At 36.7% G+C, this 21914-nt stretch overlaps 1 protein-coding gene across 1 annotated transcript in view; it reads right to left on the bottom strand.

Moving 5' to 3' along the window:
* UCHL3 (ubiquitin C-terminal hydrolase L3) overlaps positions 1-18561 on the bottom strand; it is a 32573-nt gene extending 14012 nt beyond the window's left edge. The window contains exons 1-4 of the mRNA XM_069880248.1: positions 18433-18561; positions 15071-15227; positions 14593-14678; positions 13462-13509 (exon numbers count right to left, since the gene is read on the bottom strand). Coding sequence (XP_069736349.1) covers positions 13462-13509; positions 14593-14678; positions 15071-15227; positions 18433-18507 — 366 coding nt within the window. The 5' untranslated portion in view covers positions 18508-18561. The remainder of the gene's footprint in view (positions 1-13461; positions 13510-14592; positions 14679-15070; positions 15228-18432) is intronic.
* Positions 18562-21914: the final 3353 nt, after the last annotated feature.

A 21914-nucleotide genomic window follows, 5' to 3' on the forward strand; every position in this document is an offset into this window, starting at 1 on the left:
GAAAGCAAAGGAGAAGGGAAGCTTACCGTGGTGAAGTATGCAACTTCCTAAGTTTTTCACCTATTCTTCTAAAATAGCAGGCCAGTGGCAGTACTGCCATTAACACTCAGGATCCCTTTAGTATCCGTGGAAGCAGTAGGACTATGTTAAACCATTCAAATTGTTACTATTAGAAGAAAGACCACAGAAGTATTAAAAATGACTCTCAGCTGCAACTAACAAAGTTACAGTAAATATATTTCAGACCAGAAAGGACCATTGTGATGATTTAGTTTTGATCTTCTGTCCCATACAGGCCACAGGACCAATCGAGTTCAAGCTTTGTTTGGATCAGTACATACTCACAAACCAAAACATTCAAGCACAATAATATTTTTTACTACTGAAATAAATGACAACAAATTAAAATTTCAACCAATCCTGTCTGTAGCTACAGAGATGGTATCATATTCATGCAGTTTACTAAATACATTAGAGCTAAATAAAAAGGCAACACTTCTTCACGATGATCTGAACCTGGAACAATGGGTTACACTGCTTCTTCTGGCCATGATGTCAAACCAGGGCCTCATCTTCAGCTCATCATCCACCACTGGTTTTTTTAAATGCTAAGAGGAGAAATCTCCAGTGTAATCCTCAGTCTTTCAGACAGCCCCTCACCTTCTGTCACAAAAGAAACTATATTTTGTGCTAATTACACAGCTTTTATTTGGCCTCACAAAAACTGTTTGAATTTGGCCTCACACTCCATTGTTTGAAACTAACCTAAAGGGCGATCTAACTGTCCCATGCTGTTGTCTTGTGCTTTAATATCTCTTGATATATTAACACTGCTTTGTAGGTTTTGAGGTGCATTGTTTCCCATACCACAGACAGGAGCTGTTTAACAGTGAAGATCTTGGAACCAATCCCTGTAAAGCCCCACCAGCAAATGCTTATTAATCGATGATATCCCACTTATCTGCACTGAGACTTGCCAGTGGCCTGAGAATCCATTAAAGCTATGCAAGCAGAACTGGTATGTCCCATATTATGTGTTCAATTGAATGATTCTGGTAGACTTTAAAAATAGAGCTTCTTTGAAAATATTATTTTTACTCTCTTTTAATCAATGCATAAGTGCCAGTCAAAAGCATTTACTTTCTTTATATTAATTTTGAAGCAACTAATCTTCTTTCCCATTTCATGTTTTTTTTCCTTATCCTATCAAGAGTGGGACAATGAATTGGTTCTTTCTGCTCCCATATTGCTGACCTTAAGGAACAAAAGCAGGGATAGGAATTCTTCATCAAGGGTAAGCATCGAGCACAGCAGAAACTGCATAGCTGAGAGACAAGGGTGGAGTGTTACGATGACTCATAACCTGCCCAAAGAATAGAGTTTTCCACAGGTTTGTGGGGTTTTTTTCCAATTAGCTTCTAATTTTCAAACATTCTGATCCTCCTCCCCTAAGTACCCCCAGCTCCACACAAAAGATAACACGAGTAAATCACCAGCCCAAGATTTTAACTATCTGAAAATAGGAACTTAGTGCTGACAATATTTCTACTAGTCAGAGAAGCTTACAAGAGTTTAACAGCTATTACACTTTATCTGTACTACTGATTGTTATTTTTCAAATCCTTCATTTGAAGAACTGATTTCAAATGAGACTTTTTACATTTAAATAAGTATCAGATGGCTTTAAAAATAATTTACTTTCAGCTTGCTTAAGAAAATTCCAAAAGACAACTGATAAAACACTGCTCCTAGATGCCCTCACAGTCCACAGACTTTGTGTGGAGGGAGGAACCTGTAAGATTAGAACCTGCCATGGGGCAGAAATTTAAGAGCTTTGCTGACTAGAAAGTTCATGATAAAAGGCACAACACGCTACATGATGTTTTACAATTTTGCAAGCTGCTGCTATCAAAACAGACAAGAGTGCTAGTCTTCCTGGAATCTGCAATATAGTAACTGTTTACTTAGAAACAGTTAAAAAATGAAACTGAAGAACCTGTTGAGTAGGAATTTAGTCTAACTTTGATGCATTCCATGGACTGGAAGCTGTTAAACTGCATACTTCTGCTCTTAAGAAAAACCTGTCTTTTAACAATCCTAGTGTAATTAGTATGAAACCAATAGTAAAACTTCAACAACAGCAAATTTAACATTTGTTTAACAGTACAGGGCTGACCAGACTATTGAAAGATGTTTTATATGAAGCATTTTTTACATTTGTTACGATATTTACCACGTTTCTTCACTTTCACCTTTCTTAGTGATTGCACTTATCTCTTTGGTTTGTGGCTAATACAGCTAAAATAATAATATATTTAAAACATCCCTTGCCTGAATGTAATGAGACAAGAAAAGACTTTAAGCTCTCAAAACTGGATTGATAACCTAGAATGCCATTTAAGGAAACTAATATTTTAATACTGCTAGGTCAGTATTGGTTTTTATTTTAAATTCCATTCACTGAATCCTTTTATCTTTTATTTCCTGGCACTAATGCGTTCAACCAAGAAAGAGAGAAATTTCCTCCCCACTGAAAATATACTTTCATATTTGCAAGAGTGAAATTTTGACATATAGTACACAGGTATTCTGGAAAAGCAAATTTAATACTGGATTACATCTAAATAGCCTTAAAATTCCATGCTTTACTTGAATAATAAGTACAGATTAAGCTATGTCTACTGAAGTTGTTTACTAAAAAAAAAAAAAAAAATAGAATTACATGTCAACATTAATACGAAATTAATGTTAAATACACATCTCCCAACAAAATATACAAAGTCCTACATTTCACATTTATTTTAAAATGTGGAAAACAAACCCTTAACTTGAGATATACTCAAACAAGACTTATTAACAACTAGAAACTGCAGAGAAGAGAGAATTTAACTAACTTCACAAGATGAAAAGATCACAGGAGCATATTTCTGTGCTGAAAATTGAAGCAGGTCAAATAATTTCAAGTTGTAGAACAAAACCCCTGAAACAGAATACAATGTTATTGTCTCATAAACCAGTAAGGAAATTACGTTTAAAGCTTGTAATGCAAAAAACGCATCATAAACAAGTTAAAAGGTTCATGAAGTAAGTCCAGAAAAAACATTCAGGCACTTATCTGCCCCAATCCAGAAATCATTCCTTATATAGCTGTTACCAAAGCCTCGAGCAAATTAGATCTAAGATCTAAAGGAAATACCTACAAAATTCATCAGGCACCAAGAGCTGTGCTTTTGCATATTCCAAGAAGCACAGTATTCTGATAGTGCCAAGTAGCTCAAGATCTGGCTCCCACCCAAACCTCTCAGGTTCTAGAAATCCCCATCAGGGATCTGTCTGCTCATCTGCTTTGAGGAAACCAATCCAGCAAATTATCTCAGTTCACATCTAATGTGTTGAAGACCTGACAGGAGAAAGCGGCATCTGATATTGCATGACCATTTCTTTCTAAGAATAAATATTTATTACTGATTGACTTCTTAAGAATTTTTGCAACCACTAGAATCATAACAGTTTGGGTTGTAAGGGACCTTAAAGAACACTTAAATTTCAACCCCTGTCATAGGCAGGGACGACACTAGATCAGGGTGCTCAAAGCCTCATCCAGCTTGGCCCTGAACACCTCTACGGAGCTGCGGCATCCATGACTTCTGGCAGAGAATGACCTTCTTACCTGGCAGAGAAGGACATGGGGGTGATGTTTGACAGCTGACTGAATATGAGCCAGCAGTGTGCCCAGGTGGCCAAGAAGGCCAACAGCACCTTAGCTTGTATCAGAAACAGTGTGGCCAGCAGGTCCAGGAAGGTTATTCTCCCTCTGTACTCAGCACTGGTGACGCTGCACCTCGAATACTGTGTTCAGTTCTGGGCCCCTCACCACAAGAAGGATATTGAGGCTCTGGAGTGTGTCCAGAGAAGAGCGATGAAGCTGGTGAAGAGGCTGGAGAACAAGCCTTAAGAGGTTGCAGCAAGGTGGGTGTTCGTCTCTTCTCTCAATTGATATGCGATAGAACGAGAGGGAATGGCCTCAAGCTGCACCAGGGGAGGTTCATATTGGACATTAGGAAAAAGTCTTCACTGAAAGGGTTTCCAGGCACTGGAACAGGCTGCCCAGGGAGGTGGTTGAGTCACCATCCCTGGAGGTATTTAGAAGACAGGAAAATGAGGTGATTAGGGATTTGATTTCGTAAGACAAGTATGGTTGGACTTAATGATCTCAAAGGTCTTTTCCACCCTAGTGATTCTATGATTCTCTCAGCAACTTGCCCATGTCACCTTTCCCTAAGGAGGCATCCCTGTTTATCAGCTGACAAACCATTCTGCAACGGGTGCTTTCTTTCCTCCATTTTGAGATTCTGTTGCTGTGTAGAAAGAAGTGCTAGCTTCACTGACACAGAGACCAAACCTTTAACTGCACACCAACACCTCTGGAAGCTTGGGCAACAGAAGAAGATTCAATACTTTTAGTCCTGGTCTTTGTTTCAGAGGCACGGCCCTGGGATCAGGGGCCCTACCATGTGTTCTGCATCTGCTGAGCTGAGCTGGTCCGTGAGTGTGCAGTAACTCTGCCCAATAGACTACACGTTTGTAGCCTCATTAGACAGTTTCAGTACAGTAAGCCCTGTAGCAGAGATAGGGAAAGGTTGAAGTGACAATACAAAGTGCAACTTTTCCAGCCAAAGGGACCATATAAGAGTTATTGTAGCCTCAAGACGATATTCAAAGAAGAGGTACTTAATATCTACGATTTCTCTCCACCACCTTTTAAGGCTTTTTTCTTCTACTTCAGCAATTGCTCATTTTTGTACCAAACATGATGTTTTAAAGGGTCTGTATAGAAGTTCAAAGTGTAATACATTTTTCTTCCTTAAAAGTCATAACAGTTAGTGGTTTTTTTACATGCAAATTAAATCTATGACTGAAAAGATCCTCTTCTCCTTCCTCCACAAGTGTTTTTAATCTTTTAACAGCATTTCAAGCCTGTTTTGGTGGTAGTTGTGAAATCCTAAGAGGGATTAACTTCCTTCAAGTTTTTATAAGAAGATAAGCAGCTAGGCAGGGAAGAGCAACCTGACAAAGGAAGCACAAAATGGAATTCACACAAAGGAGAGACACTTAATATTTCAACTGCAAGAAAAGCCTTTTTCCTACCTAGAACTTCCTTACATGCAACAACAGCTTGCACAACATACAAATCCTTAGAAAGTTAAAGTTCAAGAATTCCACTTCTCACAGACCTACTTGTTTTGTCAACATTACCATTATCAGCATAAAAATGTATTGAAACAGAGACTATCATTTTTAACTGAGTTGGGCTACATCTGCCAGGTGATCAACTTCTGCATCAGTAAGTTTAATTACTGTTTCTGCAGCTGGTAAGAACAACATCATTACAGTATTTTCCATGTCAGTTCAATCCAGCATTAAGAATGGACAGTACCACAAGAGTATTACTTTGCTAAATGTATGGGTAAAAACAGAGCTTAAGGACAAGAAAAAATGGTGAGATCAGAGCACCCAAGAAAATCTTTCCAAAATTAGTGATAATTTACCTCTCTCTGAAGACCTAAATTTAAGTTCTATGGCCTATGTTAGACAAAAGTCAAGCTAGATTATCACAATGGCGACTTCTGTGATCAAAAAATTAGTGGAATTACAAAAAAAGGAAAATTCCAAAAGTTAGGGAGCTCTGCAAAACCTAAACTAACTACATTTTTCAAGTAGTTTTTCCGTTGCAAAGTTTTGTTTTTTTTTTCCTCAAAATAGATTGAACAGCACTGTTGCACACCCAGTGAGTGTATCTTTAGAGTGCTTCCTGGTGCAAAGTCAGTTGATACAACATCAAGTCTCCAAGTAGATTTAGCCTAATGTCTAGCTAGACATTAGCAGTTTTAACGATTATAAATTCTTACATTTTTTTCCCCTGAAATTAGTGGCTGGATAAAGAAAGAAAGCCAAATTAGTTTTCCTTTTGCCTGAGGGAAAGAGGTCAAGTGTGAACTCAACCATTACCTGTCCCAATCAGCCTGCTAAAATTTCAGTGAGCAAACACACAGCTAGAGCCTGCTGCTACTGTCTCCTACACTGACAGCACAACAGCAGCACTGAAAGCATTGTGGAGTGGAGAGATGCAAAACAAAAATCCCCAACAAAGCCCAAACCACCTATGGCAGTGGACTGGTACAGAGGTTGGATGCAAAACTGCAAAAAAATTGTCATTTATTATATACTTGTTATTCAAAATCATGGGCTACTTTTATGGGTGCGAATATCCTCTATATTTATGTTTCATCCTAGGAATCAGAATTCCTTTGTACAGATTTTACAGTTAAGCACAAGACTCAGAATAACAAATCAGAGCAATACTGTATTGGTACCTTACTAGTTATTTGCTCAGCAGAGTATAGAAATTGGACTGATGCATGTCTGAAACACTGACACGTTAAATTACAGGGCAATGCAATGAGTCAAAGACTAATCAGTTATAATTCCCAAAACAGTTCACATGATTCCAGTAACCTCATTTTTACACTTATACTGTGTAGGCTGTAAAAGAGAAAAAGATAAAGCTAACATTTTCAGGCCACTTCATTGCCTGTCCAGGAGATAATAGATGCTTGTTACGTAATGCTAAGCTAAACAAAAGTCACCTTAGAAACAGTTACACAATTGATCTTATATTCTCCCGAGATGGTTTCTTTACAAGACTATGGATTATTCAGAAGAAACACTGAGGAATACAGGCTATCTATGAAAAAAATCCCACCACGTGCTCTTGGCAAGAGCAAAAGGGAAGTTCCTTTATGTTTCTTCTCCAACAATAAATCATAATGCCCCAGGGAACCAGAGATCTTTGGAAGTTCAAGTTTTACAGCAGCTGAGAACAGAGTGCATTGACTCTACTTAGTTCCTGCCAATGTTAATAACTGTTTCTGTGATCAAAGTCTAACTTAGTGCATTCCAAGCAAGATTATAGTTCTCAAGGCACAGTAAACAAGTTTACAGACTGCAGTTTGCAGTTACGGTTTGAGCTGAGGAACAAATCAAGCTGTGGTAGCTTTTTCAGTGGCTGCCAACTCCAAGCCGTGTTAGAAATATTCTTGATCATACTGGTGAACAAGGAGTATATCCAAGTAAATATACTGATGTGCTCATGCATTTCAGGCTTATGTGAACATCTGAGACCAGTTCTTACTTGTGGCTTTTATACTGACAGAGTCAAACCCTAATTTTGATTTTCAAAGGCTAAATTTCCAACCATCCATGTTTTTCATAGAGGTCTTATGAAGTGCAAGAATGTTATTTTCATTTGAAGTAGCAGCTCAGATGCAGCACCTCAATCTGCTCAGTTCTGAGGCTCATTTAGCCCAACATATAGTTCTAGTAGCCAGAGCTGTCAGTTGGGAAATAGATGTATGAAGCATACTAATTAAAAACAAAAAAACAAACAAACAAAAAAACCCAACAAAAACACAGGAGGAGTTTCAAAACCAAAGACAGTATATTCTGCGCTCCTCCAAATAGCAGATATATTTTATATTCCAGTTCTGTTTTCTTCTCTCTTCCACAATAACTAGTAACTGAAATACTATAGGTTAAACTTCATTTAGTTGGACATTGTCAACTGCATCTAAAGAAGTGGAAATAAAAACAGTACTTTGAGAGCTCCTAATTTTCTCTTAAGAATTTAGGCCATGAACAAAATCAAAAGCTCTTGCCATTCTCTAACCAATATCTGACACAGGTATTTCAAGTGTCCATTTCACTTGTACTTATTGGCTTAATTTAAACATTATTTTGATCTATGCTGTAATAACATTTAAAGAAGCAAGCTTCCCAAGGACTACAAGTCACATTCGGCTAAACACTAACACGTAAACCATGCTAAAACTCCTGTCTGAAAAAACATCCACCTCAAACACAGAAGTGGTTCCATGTGCCACAAGTGCCTCAAGACAAAATAAAAAGTTCACTCTAACATTTGAACTTTATAACAAAAAAGTGATATGGAAAGCCATGTGTCAGCAAGTAACGATACCTTGATGGTGTACAAATAGCCAATTACTTAACAGCACAACTATTATGAGTATTTGCTGTCCACAGCAGCAAAAGGTGATCTCAGCCTAGTGTGTTAAGCCTTCTCCTCTCCTCAGGAGAGTGCTTCCAACACCTCTGTGCTACAGGATGAGCTGTTTCAGGAAATTTTTTGGGAAGCTGATGGGAGAGTGAAGATATTGCAGGTAATCTGATAATTCTTTCAACAGCCACAGACACAAACAGATGGCTAAAACTTCATATGCTATTAACAGAATAGTATTTGAACAAGAGTTAAGCATATCAAAGCCTTGAGAAACACAGAAACTTAATAGAGATTATTCTCTAGATACAGTTCCTTGACTAAAGGCCAATTAATCTTTTAAGAAGTACTTAATATGGCATAACTTGCCATTTTCCTACTGTAGAACTGAGCTGTAGTAATGAAGCGTAGCTGCAAAGTAGTGGGTATGGATGTCAGTAATATGAGAGCAGAACAAAAATCTCTTGCTACTCACATTATTATATTCACATATTAAAAAGGTCACTTATTTCAAGAATCAGTACAGATAATATTTTTTACCTGGAATAACTTCCCTGAAGCTATTGTAGCATGTTATTGTTTAATTACAATAAAAAGGTTTTGCTGGTTTATTTCTATAACAAATGCGCCTTCACATTTTCCTCCTTTCCTACTCTCTCAGAAAACTATACAGTAACTTTTTATTATTAATGAAAATAAGAAAGTAAGACACAAAATAAGTTTCTTTCCCAACTCCAGATTCAAGAAGGCTACTTGCTCTGCAAACAGCTCTAGACTGGGAAGTCTCTCTCATCTAATGACATGCTTTCCCATTTCCAAAAACACTCTCCTCTGGTTTTCGGATCCCTTACTTGGAAACAGTTACTATGATTGTTTTGAAATAAAACAGCCCAAAGAAAGTTAGATATGAACCTAATCCTGATCAGTGCTATTAATTGCTACTTCTCCTCCCTCTGATTTTGCCATTAATTATTCATTAATGATCACTGTAGATTAGACAGTTAACATGGATGAATACGTTTTAAAGGTTGTGGGGTTTTGGAGGGTTTTTTTGGTTTCGGGTTTTTTTCCTATAGGAGGGTATCAGAAATCTTAAGATGCGTGGTAGTACAGGGTCTCAGCAATTCACGAATGGCTGAAAGAGGCACAGGAAGAACAAAAAGAAAAAAACAAATGCAAAACAAACAAACCAACCAACCAACCACAACATTGTATGAAACAACAATGTAAGGACTCAAAAAAAGTGTGTGCACTTCTGCAAAGAAGCAGGTTATATTTTCCACATCTTCAGACATCCTGCATATTATTAAAAAAAAAAAAAAAAAGTCTATGCTCAACAGAAGACTCATGGGAGAATAAAGAGGCTCTTAAAGAGCTGGCAATAGGTGCCTTTCAGGAGCCACGGAGAAAGGCAAGCAAACTAGATCCATGAAAGCTGTATTGTGAAGACCTAGTTTTGGCAGCTTTGGATATGAAATACCTGTCATTTGAGAAAGTATAAGCCTCAGCAGCATAAAGTTTAGCAGAAAGACTGTTACAATAGTCTTCCATTAAATGTCCTCATTATGGTACTGGAACATGGGACCAGAATCAAAACACCCTTGGAACCCCCAAAATCAACACCACAATTCTCCTGTGAAATACTCCCAGATCTTACTGCTTTCTACTGATGTAATTTTAAACAGATCTACATTTTTTACACCAAGAAATACCCACAGGACTGCTTTATCTATATTTATGCAACATTGACGAAAAAAACCTCCCCAAAACAGTCGGTTCTAAACCAGTCTACAGATGGCCTCCGAGAGCTTTAAATGTAATACCGAAAGTTATACAAAATGGCTAGAAACACAGCCTTTTATTTTCTTAACTAGGCAAACTAATCACAGCTATCAAACTTGGAAGTGCCTATCAAGGCACAACACTGTAGCTCTCAGCTTCAATCCATTCGCTTAGGAATTCATCTTAATGCTTAATCTAAATAGATCATGTTATTAATGATAAATGTCAGAAGCAGACTGACCATCATAATTCTCTTCCAGGAATCACTAACTGGAACATAGAATCTAGCAGTCCACTACTAATTAAGTTGTACAAGTAATAGCTTGTCAAATACCTTTTTTTTTTTGCTAAATATGACTTTTCTTAAAAACAAATTAAAATGGAACTAATGTGATTAGAAGCTATTCTAAAAACAGAAACACTTCCTACCCACTGGACAAGACAAATAGATTAAATTAACAGATACTAGAAAGATAGCATTGCTTGACTCTATTGTTGCTAACCTTTTATTTCTAGGGAGACATGATTTATTTCACAAGGTTTGAAATACCCACATACACAGAACAGGAACAAAAGCTGCAAATCCACTTGCACATTGTAAAAATCCAGTAGCCACTGAGATGGCTTAGTGGTACTGTCAGAGTGATCAACAAAGGCTTTACTTAAAAGCATTAAAGGCTGAATTCTCAAAGATCTGAGAAATAAGAACCCAGGGGAAAAAAATATCAGAAGAGAACCTGTCTATATTCTTTGCTATTTTAAAGCCTTCTAAATCTCAAGATTCCAGAAAATTTTACTTTTATCTCCTAATGCTGATCTATAGCGTGGTGGTGTGTTTTGCATGGGAGAAGGAAAGAATGGCATCTTGAAAGCAGTTACATACTTCCTTAACCAAATCAGCAAGGCCAACAGCCCTACATTCCACACCCAATAACCGGAAGTTATTCTCTCTGAAACACAGTTGCACTGAAGCAATATTTTCAGAAAAAAAAAAAACCTGAGTGGACAGTACAATCTGCAATACCTACCTAAGGGACAGAGCTACCCACAGAGCAGGCTGCTCCTAGGAAGCACACAAGCCAAGTTAATTATCCTAAAATAGTAGGCCTGCATGTTTTCCTAATCTTTAATTCTGTAGGAGTCCTTGAAAGGACTTTTGGCTCGCAGAACTACAGCGCTTACTATCGTTAAGCAACTATATAAGTCACTTTACTCAAAGAAAAGATTTCTGCGCAAAAAGCCCTTGCCATTCTATGGGGAAGATGAACAGAAACCCAACAGAGACATGGGAAAGCAAACATGTTCCTTTCCAGAAATCTAAAAGGAAGTTTAAATTAGGATAACGATCATAATACCAGATTTGCAGGAGAAATGGGATTCTCTTCTCTTTCGCTCCAAAAGAGTTACAAGTGATTGATTTAACCTGCAGGACAAGTCAACATTCTTGTATGACCTGCATGTGCTAACTTCAGCATCTTCAAGGGCAAGCTGTTCATCAGTCCCTTCACCCCGACATGAAGAAGTATACAGCAATATTTGAAATGTACCATTGGAATGAAAAGACCAAGAGGTTAATTCACTCCAACTCTCGATAACACTCCTTAAGACACTCATGGTTTTGCTTAAAAAGGATTTTACTTTAAAATAAAGCAATTCCTCCTGTACTGAAAGATGAGGGGCAAAGCATTGCCCCTAATTTAGTTACGCTATGGTAGGGCGGGATCTTCAGGTAATTAGATTTTCCAGTACAATAACTTGGTTACTTCTTCCCTCTTCGGTTGATAGATCAGTGCTACTCTGGCAAGTGGTCCTAGGACGTGTGTTCAGACATTGTACTATTTCAACTTCAGAAACAGGACGGGAAAAGGTTATTATACCATTCTAAGGAATATCCATATTGAATTACTTCTATAGTCAGTTATGCAAAATGGAACAATAAATACTTGGCAGGGAAAATACCTATTCAATATTGGTATTTAGAGATGGTTGCTAAGACAATCTTGTAAATTTTTGTTATGAAAAAACCCTCTTCATCTTTCCATACAATTTTTAATCTTTTGTTCTGTGGTTATTTTGATCAGGAAACCAATTAATTTGTGGAAGTTCAAGAAGTTAACTGTCCCGTATTCAGAGATTCCATCATCACTTTGATGCTTCCTGAATCTTTACAAAGACTCTCAACAACTATGTAACCCTTGTATTTTCTTTGCCATTCCATAACTTCTGCCAGAAGAAAGCATAGACAAACCATTCCCTGGATTAATGCCACAGCACATCAAAACAACTAAAGAAGTAAGAAGTTTCTCTTTCACCAGGATCTTAGGAAAAGATTCAGTTTTCAGTAACTTGTGGGAATAACCTCCACAGCCTCCTTCTTAGTGAGCTTGCGAAGAATACCAAGAAAAGGACGCTGCCATTTGTAAAATAAGAGACGAGAATAACAGACAAGTCTGTTATTTCAAAAACCAATATAAATCTGAAGTTCTTCTATGTCTCTTCTTGAATCATGGAACCTTCCTTGATTAATTTAAGGAATGAGATAAGAAGAAAGAGTGCTGGGAAAAAAAGTAAAATATCATAAAGGAAGCTGAATATCTATAATAGAAATGGTTAAAACAGTTCTCTTAAGTTTCTTCCACCCTTCACTTCAACAAAGTAGTAGAGGTTCTTAGATGGCGAGGTAAGTGGGAAGCAGAAAGGATTGCTTTGCTTTCTCCTGCAGTGTGTAGAAGACACTATACAAGCCGTAAGAAGAAAGAAAACCTCACCTAGTGTAATTAAAAAAAAAACAAACAGAATGAGTTACTGAAGTCCAGGTTAAACAAAGGAGGATTCCTCTCTTTGTCAAGCAAAGCAGCACTACCAACAATCCAATCAGTTTTGTTTTTATGAAACACACAAAGAAATACGAACTGGAAAGACAGAAAACTGCCTTAGTATGATGGAAGCAGAAGAACGTCAAATGCTAAGTTTATTTTATTTTAAGTTTTTCTATTAGCTCTACTTTTGCAGTTGTCATTTGGTTTTTGGTTTGTTTGTTTTTTTTTTTTACATTACCTGATCTTGAGGGGACAAAAGCTTATAAATATATGCATTAGTGAGAATCTATGTGAATTTGTATTTGTACAAACAGCATATACACAATGGCAGACCAAGTATTGTACTATTCCTCTTCCTGAAGTGAAACTTTTCAGACTGTCATAGAATGTTTGTTCCACTTGTATGACTACTATGGATCTTACAGTCTCAGGTATGAATCCGCAACATTAAAACCTCAATTTTCCTTATAAACCCTACTATCAGCTGGTTTACTCTGAAGTGAAGGTTGAAAAGATCACCTGTTATACAAAAGCTTAAAAAAAAAAAAAAACCACAAAAAAAGAACACAAAAAAACACCTAAGCAACCAAGAAAGCTTCAAGTTCGGTGATCCCCTGCAACAATGCCACTTCATTTTGTGTACCGATTTTTGATCAATCACATAATACCACAAACAAAGCAACGATCTCCGTTTCACTGTAAGCCTTTAGCATACAATTGACTTGAATGTAATTTAAATGAAAACAAAGTACTTTTTAACAAATATTTTCTTTAAAAAATGAATACCTCAGTCTGACCTTCGTGGGCACTGGATTCATGAGTGACACGAATAGCCTAAAATTAAAACAGATTTCAATTAGACTCTAAATGAGACTTCTGGTCTTTTAAGAATTACTGTATGCTCTTCATTTTAGCAAATGCTGCAGCTGTCATTTTTTTGTTCTATGCTTGTAATAAATAAAAAATAAAGAAATGATCTCTACTTCCAAGGATCTTTGGATATCAATATTTAAGCTCCATCACAGACAATTCAAATACCTAACAGTTTGTAACGACACTTTCACATACAGAAAACACTGTCAAGTATTTTTTGTTTTATATATATACATATGTATATATAAGCTCCTGAGCAGACAAAATACTTTAGATAGCAGGTCTGATCAGGCATCTTACATCCAGCTTTTATACAGAAAATGAACCTCAACTGTTTGTCTGTTACTACTTCCCTCAGCCATATATTAACATCCTTATTCCTGGGGGCTTCATAATAAGCTTAAACTGAATTCAGACTTGGAAAATCAAGGTTCTCATTTTGATAGGATCATCATTACCATCAGGAGCAACAGCACCATTCTCCCCTTGCACCACTGACCAGATACTTCTGCCAAATCCTTTCAAACAACACTAATGATATGGCTAACCACACCGTCAAGTTAGTTCATCTGTTTGGGGTGGTGGGGGTAGGAGATTATATTTCAGCAAAATCAGCTCTTTGTGTGCCCCAAACTGCTAGAACCAGAGAGGTGACCAGAAGGCACAAATTAAAGGAGGCAGCAGAAGAACCTTCCTTTCAGTAGTAGTCCCAGATCAGCTTAAAAAGACCATTACACTGATCCTGAACCTACCATAAACATTATGCACATATTCCTCATCCATTTCAAAGTCTTTTTAAACTAAGCCAGTGGATTAATATGGATGAGGAACACTGATAAAATCCATTATGCTGACTAGGGACAGGTAGAAATACTTTTAAATTAACAAAGTAGTTTCTTTGTAGCAACTGGCTGATCACAAACTCACATGTAAAACTGCATTGTTTCAAGAGCTTCACTGGATCAACAAGTCACAAGGACAGTACCTTCTAATGCAAACAATTCTTAAACCATTTTAAATAAAAGTAAAAGATATGATACTAACTTCATAAGTTTCTAGATATTTGGCCCTCTCTTCAGGAGTCATAGATAATGAATCTTCTAGGAACTTTTTCAGGGAAGAATTAGTTTCTTTAAAAATAAAAAAAAAGGACATAACATAAAGCATGACCCAAAATTCATTAAACACAAGCATCATTCAAAGCTTACGGAATAGTTATATCCAACAAAAGATTTAAAGGTACAGTTACATCATATCTTTAAGACACTGAAGACTAAGGCAAGAGGAATTGCCACCTGCTGCAGTTTGTAATATTTTAAATGCTTTAGTTCTTTGATTAATATGAAATACTGTTTTTTATAATTATAAATAGAAATGCTCTTTGAATAAAGCCTATCCTTATGAATGGGTCTATTCAGAGAAAACAGTACAAAACCTATCCTTTTGTCTATGCCTTCCCACAGTTAAGGAAAAAAATGGAAAAGCCAACAAAAAAAATCCCAACCATCTAAAAAAACCTTACCAAAGTTCATTTTCTCTCTGTTGTTTGCAATAGCATGAATTAGGCCAATTGTTCCACAAGCATTATTAATGGTCTGCTTCATGAAATACACTGATGATTTGACATCTTGACCTTTAGCTTTTATTCTCTCTTCTTCTTCTGTTCTGAAAGTTTCATACTAGAAGGAAAGTCACAAACATTTCACAAACAGAACAAACAGATACTGGTTACATTACCCAAGAAAAAATGTTAAAAAGCAACAGCTCCCTAACAAAAAACAAAACCCAGCTTGTAATTTGAAACACTTAATAGGTGGCATCCAACCAGTATAGGTAAACTTACTCAACTGAATAGTCTTATATAATTTTTTAAACCAAAGCCTTTTACTAGCCAAAATTCAGTCATTTGTTTAAAACGTGACTTGAAAATAGGGTTCATCTACTAGAATTTCCAACATGTTAAAAATATTTCCTTGATCCAAGCACCTGTCCTTGTCTCTCTTCAATCCAACTAAAAGACTTTGAAAACAGAGATCTCAAGCTCTATCATGCAAAACATAATACTTCAAGTATTTTATCAGCATGAAGTAGTCTTACAAGCTCCATCTTTACATTTCATTTTTTCCAGGAAATAAGATTTATATAACGCTCACAGACTCAAAACACACCCTTCAAAAGCCATCTTCATAAGCTGATTTTTTTGTAGTATTTTCTGTAGTAAGAAAGAATTTATTTGATCGAACAATCTAAAGTATTTTTTTTGCAAAGAGCAAAATTGACTAAAATCTGATTTACTGTGCAACAGTGTTTTTGTGATTTTTGTTGTTTGCGGTTTGTTGGTTCCTTTAGCAGGTGATTGTTTTTGTAGGGTTTTTCTGAATTGTTTTTTTTTAGGTTGTATGGGGTTTTTTTGTTTGTTCGTTTTGGTTGTGGTTTGGGTTTTTTTTTTGTTTGTTTTCTTCCGTTTGTTTGAGTTTGGGTTTTTTCCTAAGATTTCCATCTTAAACAGAAAAAAGATGAAAGAAAACTGCAGATGTTCCAGACAATGCTGTTCTTTCTTCCTCCATTGCCTCTTTTACTAGGTAGTTTTGCAGATAAAAAACTTATTGAAGTAGACAAGCATTTTACACAAATATGAAAAAAGTAAAGCTTGAATGGAGAATGTTATCAACTCTTACTGAATCCCATGAGAAACTCCTCTCAGCCTGTATGTACTGTCAGTGGCAAACAGAAACAAGAAATTTTCCCAGCATTGTGATTCTATGCTTGCAGCTTATCTGAACAGTCTAAATGATAGCAAGATCATTCATGAAGCATTTTAATTTGACACCACTTCTTTACAAGTTAACAAAAATAGTCTTAATTGAAAAAAAATTTTGTAAAGCATAATCGGACAGAAGTTCATATTAGACAAGTATTACATTAGGAAAGTATAGTATATTTGCCATTCAGTATAGTCGCCATTCATTCCCTGCCAACCAAAATAAACCATACAGCAAAAACAAATACATAACTGTGGAGAATACTGAAAATATGATTTTGAGCAAGGGTGAGACCAGATCATCTCAAGAAGTTCCTCCTAGCCTGAGCTAACCCATGATATGCACTCAATAGATCATGTCCAAAACGCCTGATGCTCACAGTATTCACTCTGTGTAGAGCCTACAATGCAGACTAAAAAAAGTCACTGACCTTTAAACTGGACAATAACCCTAAGATCATCTGTATGCTAACAAGAGTGTCTTGCCCTAAAGCAAGTTCAAGCAAATTGATATATAGGAAATATGAAGGAAAGGAACTTCTAGACAGAACAAAGACATGATAGAAAACTGTTTAGAGGCAGCAAAATGAATTGAGACACTTTCACAAACGTAGACACAAACAAGAAATATAAATAAATAATATGTTAAATAAAAGCAGAATATAACAGGCCACATTGAAAGGCAGACTGAGGAGATAAGTACTCCAGAAACAAAAAATAATACGGAAGACTTTTGTGGAGCTCACCCTGAACAACAAGAGCTTCAAGAACATTCAGCCTCCACACACTCAGGCTAAACAGTTGGTGGAAACACTTGTGCCGCTTATGTTTCTGAAGGATTAACATGCTAGAGGAAATCTCAAATATTTAGCTGGTGGTCAAATTTGATTGATTGATGCAACAGAACATATGCTTCTTCAGGGTGAAATCAGATACATCATCTCCAACAACAGGAAGGTTGTTCTCCCCCATGGGATGATGGTCCCATAGCATAATCCAAGCTTGCACAGGCAGGCAAGCAACAAACAGGAGAGGGATAGTCACAGAAACAGCTCAGTCCTGTGGCTCAAGCAGTTATACAGAAACCACAGCACACAGAAAACAGGGCCTCGAAGGTGACAAAGGGAACTTCCTGAAGATAGGTTGAGGACATTTAAGAATTTGCTTAAATGCCAAACTACCAACGTAGCCGAAATCAAGCCTGAAAAGGACTGCCTGCAAAGCTGTTCTGGAGAAACCAAGAATGCAAAGGTTTACAGGACCTAATGAGTAAGAGGACTGACCTAGTCACTCTTCTTTCTATTTAAACAGGTTTTGTTACAGAAGTAGTTTTTGTTACAGGACAGACAGGTTAAAAGGAAGAGATTTGGGCAGATTCACCTCAAACATTTTGGCTGACCTTATCACAATCACATAAGATTTTTATGAGTTGAAAGATCAATATGAATCACACATTTCAATCTACACAACACTCAAAGGAGACACACAAGATGGATGCCTTCTCTATGCAGAAGCATAAGATGACACAAACAAGCAGACTTGAAGACTGAACCAAATCAAGTATTTCAAAGTCTAACACAGAGGAAGAAGTTCTCTTTCATTTTAGAAATATGCTCCATCTGTCCACAAAGTGAAAGCCGTACCGATACTGATGACTGAACTAAAATTGGATGGAAGTTTGGTCAGTGCAACAGTACAAAACCACAAAAAATATTTGCATTTGGTGTAGTCCTACATCCTACCTCTTATCTAGCATACGTTGCTGTAGCTTTCTGCCAGGAGTAGAACTGAGCCACTTTACAGTGCGTATTTAAGAAAAAAAAGCGTTAAATTGTTTGTAATAGAAAAATGTGTGGCATGTTTCTCTGTGCTTCTGCATTAGCCTTTCCCACTCCAAGTTGAAAAGAAATTTGAAATACACATCTAAGGTTATTGAAAGAAGGTTCTGAAAGAAGGATTTTGTTGTTGATGGTTTTAATTAAGAAGTCTCTTCAACAAGCTTTGAGTCTCATCTTGATTCTATTATGCCCCCGAAGTACAAGATTCAAACTGTTCATTCAAACCGTTCATTCCAATTTCATTTACAATAAAAGTGACAAGCTGACTATTAAACAAACATTTACCTTTTCAGTTATTGGAAACAGAAGTAGCACTGCACAGACAGGTCTTGGCACCATGCTAAGCAGTTCTGGTTCCATACCATAAACGTCTACAAACTGCCAGTCAGGATGTATACCCAGCTGTTTGAGAAACTGGAAAAGAAATAAAACCAGAGTAATATTAAATGAATACACTCATATATCTATGATTTTCTGAAGCTAACAGAATATTTACACTGTGAAACGCACTGCAACAACCCATACTTTCTAAAATTTAAAGAGAATAAAGGAGAATAAGTGAGATCCAAGTTTTAATAAATAAAGCCAGATAACTCATGGCGCTAACAAAGACACAGAAAATCCCCATATCTATATCTACTCAATAGCTTTATTAAAGAGAAAACACTCCCAGCACAATTTACTAAAGCATTAAAGCATTCCAGACATTTTTAAAGCGTTTTGTCACAGAACAGAAAATAACTGAATATTCGCTTTAACTAGAAATCATGGGTCAGAGCAGATAACAAATAAACTTAAGCCATTATTTGACTCCATGAGTGCTTCAGAACACCTGGCACCAGTGCTTATATCGGAGTTACTTGGTTTCAGCAACTCAAAAAAAATCATTATTGTCAACAGCCTATTGAGCAGAGAGACACACAAGATACATATTTTTGTAGGTATACCTTTTAAGGTGTTCTTTTACATGAAGAATACTTTCAAACTATGATAGGGCAACATATTTTCAAGAAGACAAAGATCAAGTGCAAAACAATGATCACGTATCTTCAAGTAATTCTCATTTGCTTCTTTAGAATTTCTGAACGTTGTCTAAGCCAAAGACTTTCTGATCACCTTTCTTATTCTACAGCTGTATGTCACAATACAAAGTGATTTTTGATCTTTCACCTAAGAATAAACCACTTAAGAAGTAAAGAGAAACTGCAGCACCTACTAAGCTCTCTGACAATCTGAGCATACAACTGGGTACTCACTTCTTAAATCAGATATTCTTCTACTCAAGTAAGTTATGTACTACAGCAACAGCTGCAGAATTAATAACAATATGTGATACAAAACAATTAAAAATATTTGTATTACCAGAGCCTAGGAGAACCTAACTGAATTCAGAAACTCCTGTTACTATACACACACAGACTACTCAAAATTATAAGAAAAAGCTAATTGTACACAGCGGCATATACAAACCCTATCTTGAAACACTACTTCTCGTGGTAAAAGAAACACATTTTGGAGAAAAAAAACTTAAAGACATGAGAACTCTGTGTATTTTCCAAATATTTACCATTCCACAACTTACTATATTTCTGCTGAAAAAAAAAATATTCTACAGTCACCTGGGTCTCTCAAACCTAAAATAAGGAAAGATTGCTAACAAGCAGCTGCAAATTTAAATGCCTGAAAAAACATGCAGCAAGTAATACTTCTCTACCCTCCTTAAAGGGGAAACAATAAGCTCCAAGAGCATTTCTTTAGCCAGGTCTGAACAAAATTCAACTCCGCAGCTCCCAGTACTGTTCCCAAAAGCGAACCTGTAGAAGACCAGAGTAACCTGCCCATTATCTTTCTTAGGGGGGAAGATTACTTTAAAAGCTTCATCATACTTCCTGACCAACTCTATTTGAGGAAACACATCTATTGATACATTTGCAGTAGAGATGTTTAAGCATCACATAAGATGATAAGCCAAAATGAAAGGCATAGATTGTATTTTTCTCTCCATAATCAACCCAGTGAGCACATTTATACATATGCACAAGAACTCAGTAACAGTTATGCCATGTTTGAGTGGATTCATACCTGTATAGACATACCAGTAAGAAATACCCAAAAATGAGTTTTGTATTAAAACAAAGCACAAGAACATACAACAAAACACAAGTGTCTCCCTCTAACATGAAATTCCTTTAAATACCAGTTTTGACTTGTCTTGGGCAAGAGGCAAGGTGGTTGTCATTCAGGAGGCACAGCCAAAGGGCTGACTCTCAGTATTTAAGATACAAAGGAGTTCCTAGAGGCAGAATGTATAGACAACAAGTATTTTTAAAGAGTAAGGAAGAGAGTTTCATTCAGGTCTGGGAAAAAAAAAAAAAGAGATACCTTCTGAAAAAACTGGTAGCATAAGCCCCTGTGTAAAAGGGACAGACAGATGGGCAACAGATGAACAATAGATGGCATGATGGCAAGAACCCTTAAAACAAATATATGGAGTTTATTTTTAATATGGAGATGTGCAAAGAAAAAGAGGAGTTCAATCAATGCTACAGACAGATAAGTAAGCTTTTGTAATGTGTACTGAATGTCTAAGAGCAATGCAAGACTATTTAGCAAAGAAGAAATTTTGTAGGAATAAAACCAAGTTGTTAAGAACCAGGAAAAGTTGTTCAAAGGGACAAAAATTCATATTAGATGTGACACATCTCTGAAAAGAGATGACACAAGCACCAGCTTAAGTTTTGGCAAGTTACTTGCATACCCTAGTATTAAATAAGTCAAACCTCCTTTTTTTTGTCCCTTAGTCTTTTCCAAGCCCTTTCCTGGGCCAGATGAAGATGACAGTATGGGAGGCAAAGCAACACCCTCCCTGCTGACAAAAGCATTCCTGTTTTAGGACAGCATGCAGTCCTGTATGCTTGTTAGGCAATGTCATTCACAGGGAGGGGACTCTGCTTCTTTACATTCCAATTATTCAGCGATTACCCAAGCAGTTTTATCCTGCAGATACCTACCAGCTGGAGCAGTTGGGGTACTTTACACTGCGTCTGAGGCCTCACTGACTTTCAGCTGTTTATTTTCTCTTAGCTTGTTGATAATACATACAGAAGTCAAGATAAAATAGCAGCTTTACATTTTTCTAGATCTGCACAACAACATATTAGCTACTTATTTTCAGTAACTGCTTATCACATTGCTGACTACTTTTAATTTATATATCTGAGTATTTACCTTAGAAAAGAAAAAAATAGATACTTGGCTCCATTACAGAAGTCTTACAGGGGCTCAGGAACAACAACAGCAGCAGCAACAACAAACCCCCACTACACACCTGTATCTAGTTTATTAACTTTTTCATTATTACATTTTTACTGATTGTTGTCACATTTCAGTTGTGTCTTCTGCTATTACATTAAAATACCTTCCTGAAAAACACATCCTGGTTTTTCACTGGTTCACCTTACCATTTTACAAAAAGTCTCTTCTGAAACTACTTTACACACCCCCTCCTCATCTGCACTGCTTATTCATTACTTCTTTTTTCCCCAATATTCCAGAAGGCAATTCCTTTTCACCTGGTCATTACTGTTTTCAACCAGCTAAGGTAAAGGGCTGAGAAGACAGAGACAGACTCGTCTATCTCAGCAGCACACAGTAGAAACAATGGACATGGGTTTGAACACAGGAAATTAGAACTCGATAAGGAAAGCATTTAAAAATACATTTTAAAAAATAACAATCACTGTCAAACCCCAGCTGCCCTGTCAGGC

This window comes from Phaenicophaeus curvirostris, chromosome 1, assembly GCF_032191515.1.
Source record: "Phaenicophaeus curvirostris isolate KB17595 chromosome 1, BPBGC_Pcur_1.0, whole genome shotgun sequence".
NCBI classification, from domain to species: domain Eukaryota; kingdom Metazoa; phylum Chordata; class Aves; order Cuculiformes; family Cuculidae; genus Phaenicophaeus; species Phaenicophaeus curvirostris.